This window comes from Polypterus senegalus, chromosome 4 (assembly GCF_016835505.1).
Source record: "Polypterus senegalus isolate Bchr_013 chromosome 4, ASM1683550v1, whole genome shotgun sequence".
NCBI lineage: Eukaryota > Metazoa > Chordata > Cladistia > Polypteriformes > Polypteridae > Polypterus > Polypterus senegalus.
In genome coordinates this window covers 43014000-43033018 of record NC_053157.1, presented here as the reverse complement: position 1 = coordinate 43033018, position 19019 = coordinate 43014000, and the positions used below count along the sequence as shown (strand labels likewise).

General features: G+C 36.2%; 1 protein-coding gene across 10 annotated transcripts in view; it reads left to right on the top strand.

The window, feature by feature from the left end:
- The window catches only part of cplane1 (ciliogenesis and planar polarity effector 1), a 114098-nt gene that overhangs the window by 13776 nt on the left and 81303 nt on the right, over positions 1-19019 (top strand). For all 10 annotated transcript variants that reach the window (XM_039750548.1, XM_039750557.1, XM_039750554.1 and 7 more), the window contains exons 4-10: positions 796-915; positions 2642-2874; positions 3454-3560; positions 3809-3950; positions 4042-4145; positions 16344-16526; positions 18632-18887. In XM_039750548.1, coding sequence (XP_039606482.1) covers positions 796-915; positions 2642-2874; positions 3454-3560; positions 3809-3950; positions 4042-4145; positions 16344-16526; positions 18632-18887 — 1145 coding nt within the window. The remainder of the gene's footprint in view (positions 1-795; positions 916-2641; positions 2875-3453; positions 3561-3808; positions 3951-4041; positions 4146-16343; positions 16527-18631; positions 18888-19019) is intronic.

Genomic DNA, 19019 nt, shown 5'->3' with positions numbered 1-19019 from the left:
TTTAAGGAAGCATTTGTCAAATTAGAGGAATACATTTAAATTAACTTTTAGGAAGCATTGCTTATCTTTGCTGTACAGTATATGGAAATGTAAGTATAGTGTAAATGTAAGAATATACTCTTTTATTTTAGCGCTTATTTGATTAGGTGATTTGGCCCCAAGTGAGTGAGTATGTCTATGTTAATCCTGGGTCACTTCCTCCCTTGGCACTAATGTTGGCAGGACGCTCTATGCACTGACAATCCTGAATTTAAGGAGGTTCATTCAAGGGTTGATGGATATGTAATTTGCTTTGTTTATTAAAATATATTCATTTAGTATGTAATATAATCCAGCATGGTAACTATTTGCTTTCAAAAGTCTAGATTTAGCTTGTTTTTTTCTAGTCACAGTCACAGTCATCTCACCAGTCATTTTCACAAAAAATGTACACACTCTACAAATCTAACTCGAATTACCTTATAGTGTAATAGTTATATTATATTGATGAATATTTTGGGCCATCTCTGTTATTTGTAACTTAAACATTTCCAGCAAATCTCTGTTGCACATTTGAGATTTAATGCATTTTGTAAAATCTATAAAATCTGTATTTTTATAATGTCAGTTAGTTTAATTTTCAAATGTAATATTTGAGTTGCAAACATTTTCATCGGGTGCATCTAAAATGTTTAATAACAAAGGTTTTATGGTTAATTTGATAGGTACTATTTTAGTATTCAGGCTAAAGGTTTTTCATTCACTGCTCAATGAGGAAGAAGTGTTACAAATGGTGTATATTTGTTTCCTGAACAGGAGCCTGGCTGGCTGGACTGTTGTCATCGGGTGAAGTTTTTCTGTGGAATAAAGACCGCGACTGCTTGAAAACAACCACTGCAGCAGATCCTGTAATTCAAGTGATCAAAAGTTCAGAAGGTATGTAATTGTTGCAATTTATTGTTTCCTGTTATTATTTTAAATGCTTCAGGGATAAATAACACAGATGTAAGAAAAACTATACAGCACACTGGCTTTGTAAGTGGAAGTGCAGTTGATAATGTGACCAACAAAGATTAATGTGGCTGTTTGCCTACCTAACTGTCAAAAAGTACTGTATGTATTGAATAAGAGGATTAGCAGAAAAGGAATGGTTGGATTATAAATTATGAGACAATTGATCTTCTTTTAGAGATGCTTATGGAAAAAAGTGGGCGTCTTTTGTTTTGTTAAAATAAATCATGGCTAAATGTCACATTTGCATAAGAATAATCAAGACATGTGAAGACTATAATTTGCAGTCATGTCTGTTTACAGTTTGTTCCATGTACCACCTGCAGATAAACTGACTTACTTAGGGTCAGACAGTGAGTTCTAGACCATTTTGTTAACCATTACACAACACTCCTAGGCAGGAATGGATAATATGGACAAAAAATAATTACTTAATATTTTCTGATATTTGATTATGATAATTTTCACCTATAAACTAGTTAAATAAAAACTGTAATTTCATCTACCATCTGTAAAAGTTACCAACTGGCCTTTCCTACTGTTCCAATGAGAGGTTATGGTCTTATATAAATGAAAGCAGCAAATGTTATGCTCAACAATATCAGAAAAATGTATTTTAAATATAAAAAAGAAAGAACCAAAAATATTGATGCAGTCTAAATGAAGATCTAAAAGCGGGGAAAAAAATCCAGCACCTTCAGAAACAAAAGTATTAAAGTATTGGGTATTGTAAAGAATGAATATACAAGACAGGAGACACTGTAGCAGCACGGTGTTTGAATAAAGCAGGTCATCAATCACCATCCCATGGTTGATACTGACTTGGCAATAATGAGCCAAGCTGAACAGGCATTGGGTGCTGAATAGACTGGTGAGCTGGGATAACAAGAAGGTCAGTCTTTTCCTTGTTGAACTGGAGATCCAATTGAGAATTTGTAGCTGGACTTGAAAAAGGCAGTTTACTCACTATCCCCATGAAACCGACAATGCTTGAAGTTTTGCAGAGAAGAATGGGGGATGAAAAAGTGCACAGTCCAGATGTGCAAAGCTGGTAGAGGCTTGTCCTCACAGACTCAAGGCTGAAATTGCTTCCAAAGGTGCATCTGCTAAACATTGACTAGCATACTTATACTGACAGTTATTTTGTTTTTTATGTTTGCTATTAATTTAGATCATTTTGACATTAAAGAGTCTTTTTTCTGTTGGATCAATGTCAAAAAAGCCACATTAAATCCACTATGATTCAATGTTGTTAAAGAATAAGAAGTGTGCATTTCCAAGGGGTATTGAATACTTTTTGTGGGCAATGCATGTAATATTTATTAACAAATTTACTTGAAACAGTATGAGAATGAGAAAGTTGCAATTGTAATTAGCTTTGTTACATATATAATTACCTCACTAGCATCATAAAGAATAAAAATGAGAAAGAATTAAATTGTATGAGAGATCTTTGTTGCAAACAGGATTATATTGAACAGCAATGAAGTGGAACAGTGATATGCCTAAAAATAACCCTCTAAAATATTTAAACTGAAGCTGCTAAGAACACATTTCCAAGCTTATTGACTTTGATCTCCTTATTTAGGTATTCTGAAGAAACCAGCTTAACCAATTTATTTGCCTAATTTTGCATCTGTTTTATTTTCAGAGTGTTCAGAGGCATTATGCTTAATTGTCTCAGGAGATGGAAAGAGGATCCTTCTTTTAACTTCAGTTGGACTCGTGCTTCTCTGGGAAAGTAATGAAAACAAGGATCTAACTACTGTACTAGGCAATCTGGCAACTGGCCAATGGTCAGAGATTTCCTATGCTGAAAATGTAACCCTCCCAACTAGAGTGGATAAAGAAAGATCTGTGAATGCTGCCTTTTTTAAACAGGAGGCAAGTACACTCTCAAACTGAATTGTAGCCTAGAAACATTCCATGTACAAGTGTATTTTTTATGAAGAAAGGCCTAAATTAATGTAACTGTTCCGCCAACTTTAGTTCCATAGGCAATCAGAACTTTTTCAGATTGAGTCTGTGTTTTTAAAGTACAACTTTTGAAATCTGGCCTGATAGTATACCAGATGATAGTATAAGTTGGTATCTTAGGAGAAAGATGTGAGAGTGCATGCAAAAAGTCACAGTGCTAGGTCTCAACTTTAGTTTGTATTTTGTGGTAGCTTGAAAGGTGACAAAAAATCAAATTCCTGCAAAAATCACTAAAGAAGGCTCATTTAATTGTATGCTTTTTGGTGTTCTCTACATAAAAGTTAGTGTGAAAAGTGGAGTTCTTTCACTCTTCACAGGGCCTACAGTTTATTTAAACAATTTCAATTGGAAAATTGTGTCATTAAAAATTGTGTTTATTATTTTCTTTTACCTGTAAATTGTTCTGTGAACATAATGTACATTAATACATATTTGTAGTTAATTGTAAGAAAAGAAAACTTTAACAACTGTATTAATCTGTCTTAGGCTGTTGGAGACTGCTGTATTTGTTCCTTTTTATTTACCTCAGAAGAAAATCTGGTGTTGACATTTCTTACATTACATTGGTTTGAAAATCCTGAGCATCACCACAGGTACTCCGCTTATTATTGAGTTGTTTATGTATGGTTCTATAAATTAAAGTGTGTATTTGGAAAGAGATTGGCACCTAATACATTATTTTCCATTCTTTTTAGTTCAATCTTGCATTTTATTGTTTCCGTTAATTACGTAATCCTTTTAAATAACTTAATAGATGAAAAATGTGAACAGAATTTGATTTCATGTATTCATTTGCCTTAAATCATTTGTGGAATTTTGATGTTTGCATGTTGCCTTCTAGAGTGAAGTGGACAACACAAAAATACTCCCTTCCTAGCCTGTCTCCACCTTGTTCTCCAGTGAAGTCCCGAGGAGCTCTTCCTACAGCATTCTCAGGGGATGGACAAATTCTAGCAATAGCAGTCAATCAGAAAGACCCAAAGGTAGAAAATGCCTGCTGTTTGTTAATATATGTTTGCAGGCACAGCTCCTTTTTTAGTCATTTTGTTACTTTTCTATACATTTTTTGTCTAGGCCTCCCAGGTTCTCTTTGTGAGCACAGTCAGCTGTGTGACAGTATCAAGCAGTCTTAAGGGCTGTGGAAGCAAAAACATGACAGTACCTTCAAAGTATATCCGGTATGTCTTTGCAATTTACTACATATGTAGCAGTAGAGTGCATAATGTATTTGGTTTTTCCAAAATGTCTCCTTTTTTAAGTCCAATGCAACCTTTTTTTAAAGCTACCTTCTTCAGTACTTAATAGCAAGAGTCTGAATCCCGGCATCATTAGGTTCAAAACAAAAAACAACTACTTACTAAACAGTTGTATCTGTTATAAAGCACAAACACACACACACACTCACTCACATTGGGCTATTAGTTAATCTAATAAGTTGATATTTATCATGAGGGTAAAGATCTGTTTCACTGTTCCATGGCTTGGAAAGAATCAGTATTGCTCCTCCAGAATCTGAGGTTCAACAACTGGGTGGAGTCTCCTTTCTAGTACCCTGACATAAGCTTTTTCAGGGAAACTGAGATGTGTGATTCAACAATAGCTGGAGCACACCATCTGGTCCCCCTTTATAAAAATTCGGACTACCACCAGTGATATTTCAGTCCTGATATTAATTGTAGTTTTAGTTTTTATTTTATTTTATTTTATAAAATTATTTTTTATTTTCGTTTAGTTCTAGTTTTCAGTGGAGTCAACAATTTTCTATTTAGTTTTGTGTTTAAAATTTTAGTTTTTATTTTATTTAGTTCTGGCTTTTTTACATAATATTAGTACAATTTTAGTTTTTCTCTGTTGCAAGACCACAAATGCTGGCTTACACATATTTCAATGCATGTTATGTTTCAGTCAACAAAATACACTCACAGTTCATAATGCCGTTAAACACAGCTTGAGTATCGATGATGAAACAGATCAAGTGGCCTACTCTTGCTGAGTATAGTCAGCAAGATCAAATGTTTCAACCCAAGAAACCAGTCTGTGCAAGCATATTGCTGTTAAGCTTTAAACAAGCACACATTTTGAGAGATTTGTTCATGTTGTAACGATGTCCATTGCACAGATACTGTAGCCATTGAAAATATTTCCTTGATGAGTTCCTGTAATGCAGGTGCACAGACGAGGTCCTTGGCACTGTACGTTAATGATTTCTGGTGCCAGTACGGAAGCAGTGACGTGCAGTGAGGTTGTTGGCTGGTGAGGCACTGACTCCTTCAGAGTCAGATTTACAAACATATGAACCCAAAAGGGTAGCATATTCACTATTCAGTTGGCAGCATGCTCATTGACTACTGGTTATGTTTCATATCTCATCAGCATTCTTTACACACAGATAGGTGAGGTACGTATTGGCTAAGAAAGGAACGTTACATATATAGCGGCGAGAAAGAGCACATTTGCTCTGCACCCTCCATGTGTTCTAAATTTTCTGTTGCAATTTCACAATTCATATTCATTCAATACAAATGAAAGTATAGAGTGGTGTACAAAAAATGGATTTCAATTTTAACCTTAATTGAAATATTTAGTTATTTTTAAAAGCGTTTAATTCTGATGCTTTAATCAATTTTAATACAGATTGCTCAACAAAACGATATTTTATTTAAGGTTAAAATTTAGTTTTTAAATATTGGATTTTTTTTCTTAGTCTGATCCCATTTTTATAAAATTGAAAACTGTTTATGGTCTTACCTTTATTTATAAATGAAGTCCATGCGCCTAACCTTCTCCATGAAAATCTTCGTCACTTTCTTGTAAAAGTCCTCCTTATTTTCCTATAGTTTAAAAACTCTTAATCTTCAATTTTTGGCAGTCAGTCAGGTCAAAAAATAATGATGAGCGGACCGCTGCAGTGATCTTGACTTTCTTGACTTTTTTTTTATTAATTTTATTGTAATCATTCCATACAAATGAATCAATTTTTACAAAAAGTAGTATTGAGAAAAAGTCGACCTTCACCCCTGAGAGAAAGAGCATGGCCAATGGGGTAAAACTTAAGGCTTGTAAACATACATAAATTGATGAGTTAGATAAGCCAATAGAGATGAATGGAGAAGAAAAAGAAATGCCGAAATTAATGTCTTTCTCAGTGCTTTAAGAGCTTATTCTAAAATATTACTGATTAGATCCTGCCATGCTTTGAAAAAAATCTGTACAGATCCTCTAACTGAGTATTTGATTTTTTCCAACTTCAAATAGTATAAAACACAGGTTTCCCACTGACTTAAAAGAGGAGAGTTAGGGTTCTTCCAGTTTAGCAAAATAAGTCTGCGTGCCAAAAGTGTAGTGAATGCAATCACAGTTTGTTTGTCCTTCTCCCATCTGGAAGAACCACAAACACAGCTGTTAATGGATTAGGAAGGATTGTGACACCAAGGTTGTCTGAAAGGTAATTAAAAATTTTGGTCCAGAATGATGTTAATTTTGTACAGGACTAAAACATGTGACCCAGTGAGGCTGGGACTTGATTGCAGCGTTCGCAGGTTGTATTCTGCCCTGGAAACATTTTGGAGAGTTTTAGTCGAGACAGATGTGCTCGATATATAATTTTGAGTTGAATAATTGTATGCTTTGCTCATATGGAGCTTGAGTGAATTCTCTGCATTGCTATTTTCCACTCCTGTTCTGATATATTGATTAAGAGATCTTTTTCCCAGTGTCCTCTTGGATCTTTGAAAGGGAGGGACTTTAAAATAGTTTTATATATTGCAGAGATAGTGTCGAAGTCCTTGAAATTGAGCAATATTTTTTCCAGCATGGACGAAGGTGCAAGATGAGGTAAATCGGGCAGGTTCTGTTTAACAAAGTTCCTAATTTGAAGATAGTGAAAGAAATGTGTAGCTGGAATGATACATTTGGAATGTAATTGTTCATAGGTGCAAAGATGTTGTCTATATAAAGATCTCTAAGCTAGTTAATCCCAAATTTTTTCCAGATATTAAAAACTGCATATGTTTGCGAAGGTTGAAAGAGGTGGTTCTCTTGCAGAGGTGCCACTGAAAAGCTTCTCCATTTTAAAATGCTTTCTACATTGGTTCCATATTCTGAGTGAGTGAAGCAGAATTGGGTTATCAGTATATTGCCGGTAACTTGCATTTATTGGGGCACAAAGCAGGGAATATAAAGAAGTACTGCAGTATTTTACTTCTATTGCGGACCAGGCCTGTGTATGTTCATCTATTTGTGTCCAGGTTTTTATAGCTTGTATGTTTGCTGCCCAGTAATAAAACTGAAAGTTAGGTAGAGCCATGCCACCTTCCACCTTTGGTCTTTGTAGGGTCGCTCTTTGGATACGTGGATGTTTTGAGTTCCAAATAAATGAGGTTATTTTTGAATCTAAATGCTTAAAAATGATTTATTGATGTATATTGGAATGTTTTGAAATAAAAAAGAAGCCTAGGAAGAATATTCATCTTAACAATGTTAATTCTTCCAGCTAGAGTGAGATGAAGGGTTGACAATCTATGCAAATCTTGCTTAATTTTTTCTATGCAGACGGCAAAATTTTGTTGATAAAGAGCTTTATGTTTACTTGTGATGTTTACCCCGAGGTATTTAAACTGTTCTGCAATGATAAAAGGTAGGGTGTCTAATCTAATATTATATGCTTGAGAATTCACTGGAAAGAGTACACTTTTATTCAGATTCATTCTGAGACCAGAGATCTTTTGAAATTCTGTGAGTGCTGTTAAGACTGCAGGCACAGAATTTTGTGGGTCTAATATACTGTATACAGTACCATATCATCTGCATATAGAGAAATTTTCTGTTCCAGTCGTTCTCTGATAATCCCCTTTATCTGATCAGCATTTCGACAGTGAACTGCCAGTGGTTCAGTGGCGATTGCAAATAACAGCGGTGACAAGGGGCATCCATGTCTGGTACCTCATTCTAGTTTAAAGTAGTCTGAAAAAATGTTGTTGATACAAATTGAAGCTTTTGGATTGGCCCTGCACTGAACCTCTGAGACTCTTGCAAGCTACATTTCCTTTTATTATCATCTGCGCTATAATTAAAGTATTTGCACACGTTGCTTTCTCGCTTTCTACCCGCAAACATCTGTGCAAAACTTGCTATCATCAACCACAACCGCTTACTGCTTCAACCAGACGAGCTAAATGTGATCAACAATCAAACAACTGTCCTTTACAGAAGTTGCGCCACATGACTATAGTAAACCCAAGTTACAGGATCACCGCATAGTGAACAGCGCAACCTAACTGAGCGCTTAGGGCGACCTACAAACAACCCCTCTGCACGACCGAACCGGATTGAATGAAAATACTATTGCTGTTTTTTTGTCTTTACTCAATTTTTGTTCTCGTTTTAGTTCGTTCACAAATCACTCATTTTTATTTTTATTTAGTTTTAGTTTCTGTGTTTGCCTTAATTTCAGTTCTCATTCTTGTAAAACATAAAACAATATTTTTTGTTCTAGTTCTCATTTTCATTATGAAAATATCACTGACTACCACCCAAGTCTGCCATTCTTTGGGCACTACTCAAAATGACCATACAAACACACAGCCAAAATTACAAAATACTAATTGCAGCAAAAAATCAAACAGGGAATCATGCAACAGATGGTATGAGCCCTGTTTCATTGAGCCAGTATGTAAATACCAAGACAGAAGCAACTAAAACAGCCAAATGCTGCAGTGCAATTGTGGCTTAAGATGTTTAGAATAATTGGTCATGGAAAGAACCTTCAAAAACACATGCACATGGACCTGAGAAAATAAGCTGCTGATTTGGAGGCAAAAGGATAGTGGCACCAAATATTGATTCTACTGATTTTCTTTCTTTGTTGAACTTTTAAATTTATTTACTGTTTTATCCTATGTAGAGTATCATCTTAGACAGGGTCACTAGTTATATAGGTTGGAGTTGAGTGCCAAGTTTAATCGATTGTGTTTAGAGCATATTGTTTTACTTGCTGTTTTGTTTTCATGTGTTTAATTGGGTCATGTTCTATTATTATGTTCTGTTTTGTAAATGGAAGTATTATTAAAAAAGGGTTCACAGTGGTATTAAAAACAACAGCTGTCCTGCATAATCATTCATTCACTTCTCTCTTCTGGCCATTGTTACTGGACCATTAATAGTCATAACATTAAAGGTATTTAATGGTGTTGTACTTTTGAATGTTGTTGGTTTTTTACTATTAGTATGTGGTAGTCATGTGAGTAGGAATTTCTTTGTACTATGTGCACATGACAATACATGTAAATTTAAAGTTAATTGTCACTTACTGAATCATTAGTGAGATCTGCACTTACAAGCCTGTGGGATAGTCTCCAGGGTCCTCATGCATAATGCTGTGCGTAGAATTCACACTATAACATAGTGTAAGCACAAAAGTGGAAATGTGCTTACAATACAATACAATACAGTTTATTTTTGTATAGCCCAAAATCACACAGGAAGTGCCGCAATGGGCTTTAACAGGCCCTGCCTTTTGACAGCCCCCCAGCCTTGACTCTCTGAGAAGACAAGGAAAAACTCCCAATAAAAACCCTGTAGGGAAAAATGGAAGAAACCTCGGGAAAGACAGTTCAAAGAGAGACACCTTTCCAGGTAGGTTGGGCGTGCAGTGGGTGTCAAAAGTAGGGGGTCAATACAATACAATACACAGAACAGAACAATTCCTTAATACAGCATAATAATAAAATTTTAGAAGTACGGTTTAACAGTAGATGATATGACATAATTAGGTTTGGATATTTTTAGAGTCCTGGAGACCTCATCCATCTAGCTGCCTCCCCATTTGGCCATGCCACGGCTGAAACGTTGCTCGATGAAAAGACCCTCTTTCCCATGATTCCTGTGATCCTCCATCAGGGATGACTTTACCATAGGCAGGCAAACAACTTGGCAGGTGGGCGTGGCACCAATGCCACATTTGGGTACCGAGAAAAGAAACAGAATAGGTGAGGGTTAGTATTCAAATATAATTATCATGTTACTTATGTTATAGTGCTAATGACTAACAACAGAGATGCAGTATGTACAGTTAATCAGCAGCTCTAGTCAGGATATGCTAAACTGAAGTAGTGAGTCTTCAGCCGGGATTTAAAGGCTGAGACTGAAGGGGCATCTCTTATGGAAGCAGGAAGACCATTCCACAGTTTAGGGGCCCTGTAACTAAAAGCTCGACCTCCCACTGTTATTTTATTAATCCTTGGAATCCTAAGCAGACCGGCATCTTGAGATCTTAATGTGCTCAGGTTTGTAAGTCATGATAAGTTCAGACAAGTAAGCGGACCTTGGCCATTTAATGCTTTATATGTTAAAAGGAGGATTTTGAAATCTGCCCTAAACTTAACTGGGAGCCAGTGTAAAGATTTAAGAACTGGGTTATGTGTTCATATTTTCTTGTTCTTGTAATAATTCTTGCAGCGCATTTTGGATTAACTGGAGGCTGTATAGAGAACAGTTTGAACAGCCAGTGAACACCGCATTGCAGTAGTCAATCCTACTAGAGATAAATGCATGAATTAATTTCTCACAATCCTGTTTATTTAGAAAGCGCTTAATTTCCTAACATTTTTAAGATGGAAAAACATGTTTTGGACGACTTTGTAATAAATGACATAAGTGCTTTAAATGACATGCTAGAGTCAAAGATAACTCCTAGATTGCGGGCTGATTCAGTAAAATTAATTGGGATTCCAACTGAGTTAAATGATGACAAAATATTGCTGTGATCAGCGTCATTCCCTCCAACAATTAACATCTCTGTTTTATCTGTATTTAAAGACAAGTAGTTCTCATTCATCCATTCCTTTAATTCACTAACACAACTAATTAAAGACAACATCGGAGAAACTTCATTTGATTTAAATGAAAGGTATAACTGGGTGTCATCTGCATACGAGTGAAAATTAACATTATGTTTCCTAATGAGAGATCCCAGTGGAAGCATGTAAAGTGAAAACAGTAAAGGTCCCAGTACTGAGCCCTGCGGACACCATATTGAACTTCTGTGTATAATGATGGAGTACTGTCTGCACATTTCTGTACATACTGGAATCGATTTGATAAATAAGAACTGAACCAAGCGAGCACGGGCCTGTAAGCCCAACATCGCTTTCTAGCCTGTGCAGTAAAATAGAATGGTCAATGGTGTCAAATGCTGCACTTAAGTCCAACAACATAATTACAGTGGAATTTCCTTCATCAGAGGATATCAGAATGTCATTTACAACCCGTGTTAGTGCCGTTTCTGTACTATGACCAGTGCGAAAGCCAGACTGGAATTTCTCAAATAAATTGTAATGCTAAGGTGTGACTGAAGCTGACTGGCGACTACTTTTCTAGTATTTTAGAGAGAAATGGTAAATTTGAAATAGGCCTATAGTTATTTAGTATGTGTGGGTCTAGGTCTGACTTTTTAAGTAAAGGTTTAATGACTGACACTTTTAGTGCATCAGGTACGTGCCATGCAGTAATGAACTATTGATAATGTTAGAATAGGCTGCAAGAACATCCATTGCACTTTTACTAGTTTTGTTGGCACTGGATCTAGGGAACAAGTAGTGGGCTTCATTTTAGTAATTAAAGTTAAGACTTCCTGGTGAGTTACAGGATTAAAATTATTAAAGTGCTGAATGCAATGTGAGCAGGGTCTGCTAAGCTAGTATTTGGTTTGTACTGTGATGCTGAGATCTGGGATCTTATATTTTTAATTTTCTCATTGAAGAAGTTCATAAAGTCTGTACTGCTAATATCTGTTGGTATTTTGCACTGTTGATCTGAATTCCCATTTGTTAATTTAGCCACTGCTCTAAAAGTACCCTAGGATTTTTATTATTGCTATCTATTAATGTAGAATAGTATTCTGAGCGAGCTTTAAAGAGGGCTTTTTATATTTATTACACTCTCTGTCCATGCAATTTGAAAGACATGTAGCTTTGTTGTTCTCCATCTGCGCTCCAGTTTTCGACACTCTAATTTAAGAGCTCGAGTATTTTCATTAAACCAGGGAGAGTTTCTATGTGCTTTGATCACTTTTGTTTTAGGGGAGCCACTGTGTCCAGAGCATCTCTCAAGGTCACATTATAATGTGATATTAGCTGATCTAAATTGTTTTCCACGTTTACATTTGATGTTAACTGATCTAAATGGTTTTCCACAATTACACTCGACTTACTCAAGGTATCTATAAATTTTGAAGCAGAATTACAATCTAGATGTCGCACTGTCTTTGTTTTAATCTGTGAGTGCTGGCATGGGCAGAACTAAATCAAATGTAATTAAGAAGTGATCGGAAATAACTACATTTAATGGAGTAATATTTAAATTTTGAATTTCAACTTTGTAAGTTATAATTAAATCTAATGTATGGTTATGATTATGAGTTGGACCTTTGACAATCTGACAAAATCCTACTGAATTTAACAAATAAGTAAAACATTTGCTAAAAGTGTCAGTTTCCACATCAATGTGTACATTAAAATCTCCCCATCAGAACTACGTGATCATAATTTATAGCCAAATCAGACAGAAGGTTGCTAAATTCAGTCATGAACAATGAATATGGCCCTGGTGGTCTGTAGACTAGCACTATAATTGTGTTGGAATCTGTTTTAATATTTAAAATGAATGCCTCAAAGGATGTAAAGTTGCCTAAATTTTTAGGAGTGATTTGCATTTTGTTACAATGAATTATTCCAAGGCCTCCTCCTCGACCAGAATCTCTAGACTTATGAAGGAACGAGTATCCATCTGGTGACGCCTCAGCTAGGGAACAGTGTCACATTTACTAAGCCAGGTTTCAGTAAGAAGACACAGATCAGATTTTGTACTTAATATATATCATTTACCAAAACAGCTTTAGTGCCAAGAGAGCGAATGTTCAATAAACAGCATTTAAAACTGCATGGTTCTTTCTGAACTGCTGATATATTTTTGTTTTAATTTGAATTAAATTTCTATTACAGATGCCCCTGGTGGAGTGTCTGGTTTTATCCCTTGGTCTAATTATACACCTTATTTTTGGTTATCAATTAATTTATGGTTTGTATCAAGACTAAATTTACTGGATGCCCCACAACAGGGATTATGGGTAACAGCTTCAGGAAAATAACAGGTGGGATAAAGAACAGCCTGTGATTTAAGATCACATGACTGCGGCCTGGATGGTGCTCTAATCAGTCAACCAGGCAGTTTTGCTGCCATATTTTGGGGTAATACATAAGATCCCTCCAGTTAGGATGAAGACCATCTCTTCTGAAAAATCCAGGCCTTTCCCAAAAATCATCCCAATTGTTCACAAATGCTATGCTTTTATTTGCACACCAGGTTTCTAGCCAGCAGTGAAAGGAATGCAATCTGCTATAAATCACATCCCCTCTATATAATCTTGGTAAGGGACCAGATACAATTAAATTCCGACATTTTGTTTTAGCTTTGGTGCATAGAGAGATGAAGTTCCGCTTTAATACCTCAGATTGCTGTAAATAAATATCATTAGTGCCGACATGCAGCAATAAGGTAGATACTTCATTGTCGGCAACACGGTCCAATGCGGCCTTTATGCCAGAAATCTTGGCCCCTGCAAGGCACTTAACATTAACTGCTGGTTTAACATAGTTTGGAATTCTAACATTCCGCATGGAATCGCCAATTATGAGCACTTTATTATTCTCAGTTTCCACAGGCGCTGTGAGAGAGCTTAGAACCTGTTCTGGGTCCAATTGGTGACCTGGGTGCTGGGGAACTAAATTTTGGATTCTTAGACCCCCGTCTTACAGTTACCCACTCGCCCTGTGGCTGAATTGGTGCTGCTGATTTCGGCCTCGCACTGACTACAGTGGGACCTGGAGAGACTGAAGCCGAATCAGATGTAGCCGAATTGTCTAAACAAACCGAGTCGATCCAATTTTCGGTTTGCCTAATCGCTATCAGATTCCTACGCGTCCTCCAATTCGTATTTTCCCGACCAACTCTAAATTAACTAAACATTTTTGGCAGGTGAAGCTATCTGCACTGTCGGCCGGAAAACCTGAGCTGTACATACTGCAGGACACACAACATATAAACGCACAAAAAAATCCAGATACATAAATCTGTGCATTCGGCCACTTCCACCTTCTTCCGCTACATAAATCCTGGTCAGCGTTAAAAGAAACGCATGTGCACGCACCTGCTGTCCCGCCCCATCTCCTCCCAGAATTACGTCTCTTTAAATATGCAAATCAATATAAATAGCCCTTAAAATCAGCATTCTGTGAAAAGGCAGTGGCAAAAGCATGGGGGGGAAACAGAAGAATTCAGCGTATACAGAGTGAAAAGGCGCGTCGTAGCCCACTGTCTGAGTTTCATATGAAAGCTTATTAGGATACAGAGAAAAAAAAATAGGCACACAGTAGGAAAAAAGCACGAAATGTCAACTTTAATCTCAAAATTTCCACTTTAATCACGTAGCTTATTTTGTAATTGAAGTAGAACATCATAAACTTCATCTTAAAATCGTTTAATTTACTAGTGTCTCAAATCCCATTATAACTAAAGTATCACGTTAAATGCTTTGTTTTGTATTTGATCATCTATGTGCTCTGTGTGTGTGAATCACTATGTGCTTCCAGGCTTTCTTTTCCTCCGACAGGACACAGAATCCATTACATTCGTAATATTACAGTTGTCTGAATAATTAAAATACTGAGATGTATACTTGATATCATCTTCATTATGATAGGAGTTAAAGCATGTTATTAAACATGAGAACACGGTGGTGCAGTGATTGTGCGTGACCTTCAATGAAATAATTTATTGCAGCAGTACTGTCTGTTTCAAACGTACTAACCTCCAATTCCTGTCCTTACTTCTCTTTCTCCAAATACCCAATCACCACACAATCAGCTCTGTAATAGACGTTAAGCCATCTTTAAGCTTATAACGCAGATTCTTCAAAACTTTTGAGGAACATTCAAATATCTTTGTAGTACATGTTTAGTTATTCTATCCTTCCAGTGTCACGCCAGTCCCTGCAAGCATACAGCGCGAGGCAGGAACAATCCATGAACGGAGCGCCAGATCCTTGCTACTGCAGCAATATTGTGTCCTCACATGTTTAATTATTAGCAATATAGATTATTTAAATGAAGTTTTATCTGTATAATATAATATATTTTTGCTGCATTTCATCTTAAAAATGATATTGTCATCATATGTGTTCAGGTTGTACAATATTATAACTGTATCTCAAGTTTACAGTGAGGTGATTGTACTAATAAGAACAAACAGTTCTACACGGAGCACTTGATGGGCTAATTGAGTGCGTTTATAGTTCTTGGGATTAAACTGTTTCTGAACCGTGAGCTCCGTACAGGAAAGATTTTGAAGCGTTTGCTGTGCGAGAGCAGTTCAATAGACAGCATGGCTGAGGCAGTGTGTGCTTGATGCTATATACCGATAATTCTCTTTCCGATCAGCTGCTCCGAGTGGTGCAGTGAGAGTAATATGGAAAAAGATGATCCGCTGTGGCAACCCCTAATGGGAGCAGCTGAAAGAAGAAAAAGAAGGTGTAGTGAGAGTAACAACGCTAAAGCAGTTATAGTATTTGGAATAGTTTGGCCATTCCATGGACCATTATATTGTTACAGGTTAATTACAATCAGATGCATTAAACTAATAAACAAATGCGTTTCATTTCAGTGTATTTATAAAGCCACGTCAGGGATGTGGATCTAAAAAAGAAAGGGAAACCACACTGGAACAGCTGCACTGCTTTGACGTTGGGTGCCACCAGTCTGCAAAACCGAGCACAGAACTTGCGTACACCATGGTATGAGCTACTGTGGAAATCTCCGTGGCTTTACGCCAAGTTTAGGTTTTATACATCGCGATTTGAACTTGGAAACAGGCTTACACAACATTTTTGTGAATATGCACCATTTATACATGAGGCCCCAGGTCACATTCTTTAATAATACATTTCTAATTTTAGTTTAGAAAATCACTAAATTGTTTCATCCTCAATTTATCGTTTTTTAGTGTAAGGATATTGTGGATTATGTAAATTAGAAACTAAATGCTCTTGCTGGGGATATAAGGCTCAGTAAATAAAGGGGTGGAAATCTAACCCTTCTGTGTATGAGTTCCAGGGCTATGTCATGTGTTTTAAGTGCGATGCTTCTGCTAGATTGCCCTCCTTAAAGTGTTTTAAAAGTCTTATCCAATATGTCTATTTCTGCCCTAAGTTTAATATTAAATGAAAGCAAAGTTAAAATAAAATGTAGTACAGCTTTATTAGTGAACTGGGCATTAATATTCATGTTAGTTGTTTAAATAGCTTTCTTTGCTTGGCTGGTTTGCAGGTCCTACTGGGTGGGTGACATCTCTTGGACCTGTAATGACCTGTACCTGGCCTGTCTGCTCAAACGAGGAGCTCTTCTGTTTTTATCCCGACTGGGGGACCTCCTTACACTCACAACTTATGGTTGCTCTGTTGAATTTGGCCCAGCACAGTATATTCCTCTTCATCCATTAATAAACTTTAGGTAAGTGAAGCTCTTTATTAATAATGAAGTTGACTAAAGGTGTTGCTTTTTCATGTTTCATGTTCTATCTAGTTAGTAGGTCATGAAGTGTACGTATAGGCTCTTTTTAATGTTTTAAGACATCTGCCATTTAATTGTTGCAGTAAAACAGTCATTTTAATAATAATAGTAATTTAAAAAAAGCTTTCAGAGTATGGTATTTTTTTCTCAGAAGACTAGAAGCTTTACCAATAATCTAGGCTATCATATAGACAAAAAGGGGTACTTAGACAGAAAAAACAGCTTTATGGTGCTTCTTCATGGTATATAATATGACAGTGACTGTTGCCAGCTCTGAAGCAGTGAAGCTGCAATCCCCACCCATAGTATATCAATTACAGAAGAGTTTGAATTTATTTTACATCTGTTTTTGAAACTCCTTGCCTTCATGCAATACTCCTAGTGAACAGCTGATTCTATGCTATACCTCAACTACAATATGACCATAATATGTGGAGAGTTTTTAAAAGAGTACAATTTAGTAATGCACGTGGTCCTTAAAACCATCATAGATAACCTAAACCTCTCTCAGACTTGTTATTCAACTTTCCCGCTTTTGTTCCTTGTAACTGAATGCTTTGCTCATATCATAATGACTGCCAGCATTTGGCATATACTTCTGTAACTGTGAACCACTTACAAAAGCTATTTATGTCTCATAATGACAGGACTGTTCTGCTCTCCTTACATTTGCTTCATGTCCGTGAATAATGTTATATCTCTGAATTGCCCTTAACACCAAAACACCAGTTTTAGGATGCTATGTATTGATGACAGCTCTGTCTTTTATGCAGTTGTATCATTGGTTTCAAACTTTGAGATCTGGCCTGTGTAGCTCATTGTGCAGGTTTAATCACTTACTGTACCTAAAGGGCAGAGGCACGTAATCAGAGGTCCAGGTAGATACTGCCGTGATTCTATAGTCAAATATCGTGTCAATCACATCTTCAGATTTATTGATGACACAAGAGTAGATGGCCTGATAAACTTGTTGGTGGCTGCTTCAGATTACGTGGGATGTATTTTCATTGACCCCAGAGTAATAAAGTTATATTGAAGAAGTTTGGGACTTTAAAATGAGGGGTTAGTAATTTTGATACTAAAAAATGTTAATCATTATATTGTAAAAAATTTCTTGCCTGTGTGGTATGAAATCAAAAACTGGGTCAACTGGAGGCTTGTAAAAGCGTCACAAAAAATAAAGTTCTAAAGTTCTACACAGAATGCTGCCATAATAAATCCTTTGACATTGTACAAGATTGTAATCGCCCAGACATGAATGGGTACCGTCTTTATGGACTAGCAGAAGGTACTGAAGCATCAAAGAATATGAGCAACAGGGTTAAAAACAGTGTTTACCATATAGTGAAGTATATTTTGCACAGCAAAAATCTCTTGATTATCTGACCTGTATGCGTTAATTTTGATTTAGTTAAATGTAACTTTTATTACCTCCACACAAAATTGTTGTATAGTACTGTAATGTTTTTTTAATTATGTGTTATTTGCTACATTGTATATTGTAAAATTACTTAATATTATGCAAAGGTAGAATAAAGTTCCAGGTTTCAAGGCATCAAAACATAGAAAAAAGCTGTCAATAAGCTGCTACTAATTTGAATGATTCTCTGGAACATGCGTGATGTTAATTGAAATGGCAGGGTATTTTATACTTGGTTAATAAAGTTAGAGTTGTGTTTCCATTTTTTTGTACATTTTTCTTTTCTAAAATGCCATTTACAGGTTCAGAGTATCTTCTAGTCAGTAACATTTAAATGTAAGGAAAATGAAGTAAATAGCCGTTAAAGATTTTAAGTTAGTACACATTTGTGAGGTTCTGATTAAAGTAAAAGAAGCAAAACTTATTAACTGTTAATATTTTATTTTGAGTGCCCTTTAAGCATCTACTTGTAGTATAGCTGAATTGTGTGTTGGTGTGGTTGCCTAGTTTTCAAATGCTCATTGAGTGTGATATACTCCATTTATGTTTCTAATAAATTTCCTATTCAATATTGTAGTATTTTTTTTTTAGATTTGTTTCACAGTGTTTCATTTCATCCCAATAGGCCTCCACAGTCTGAGCTGAGGTCAGTTGACTCTGAAGATGCTCTTGGTTCAGAAGTTTCACTGAAAGATGAAATGAGGCAGCGCTTTTCAGTGACTGCTCACTTGCGCCTTCCCTATCTCATTGTCTCTGATGGCTACATGGTCACTGTCCTCAGAGTCTCTAACAACTCCTCACCTTCTGCCTTCATGAATTCAGTGCTTGTGGATACTGCTCAACAGCTTGAGAAAATCAGACAGGCCCTCTTGGCAGCTCAGGTGCAGAAGAGTTCTAAGTACTTTTTAAAATGTTTATTTTGCTTTCCTTGATGTATTTCTATGAATTTCCTTCATTTTATCAAATACTTTTACAAAACAGTTTAATCTTAGTATATTCTGCTACCTTTTACG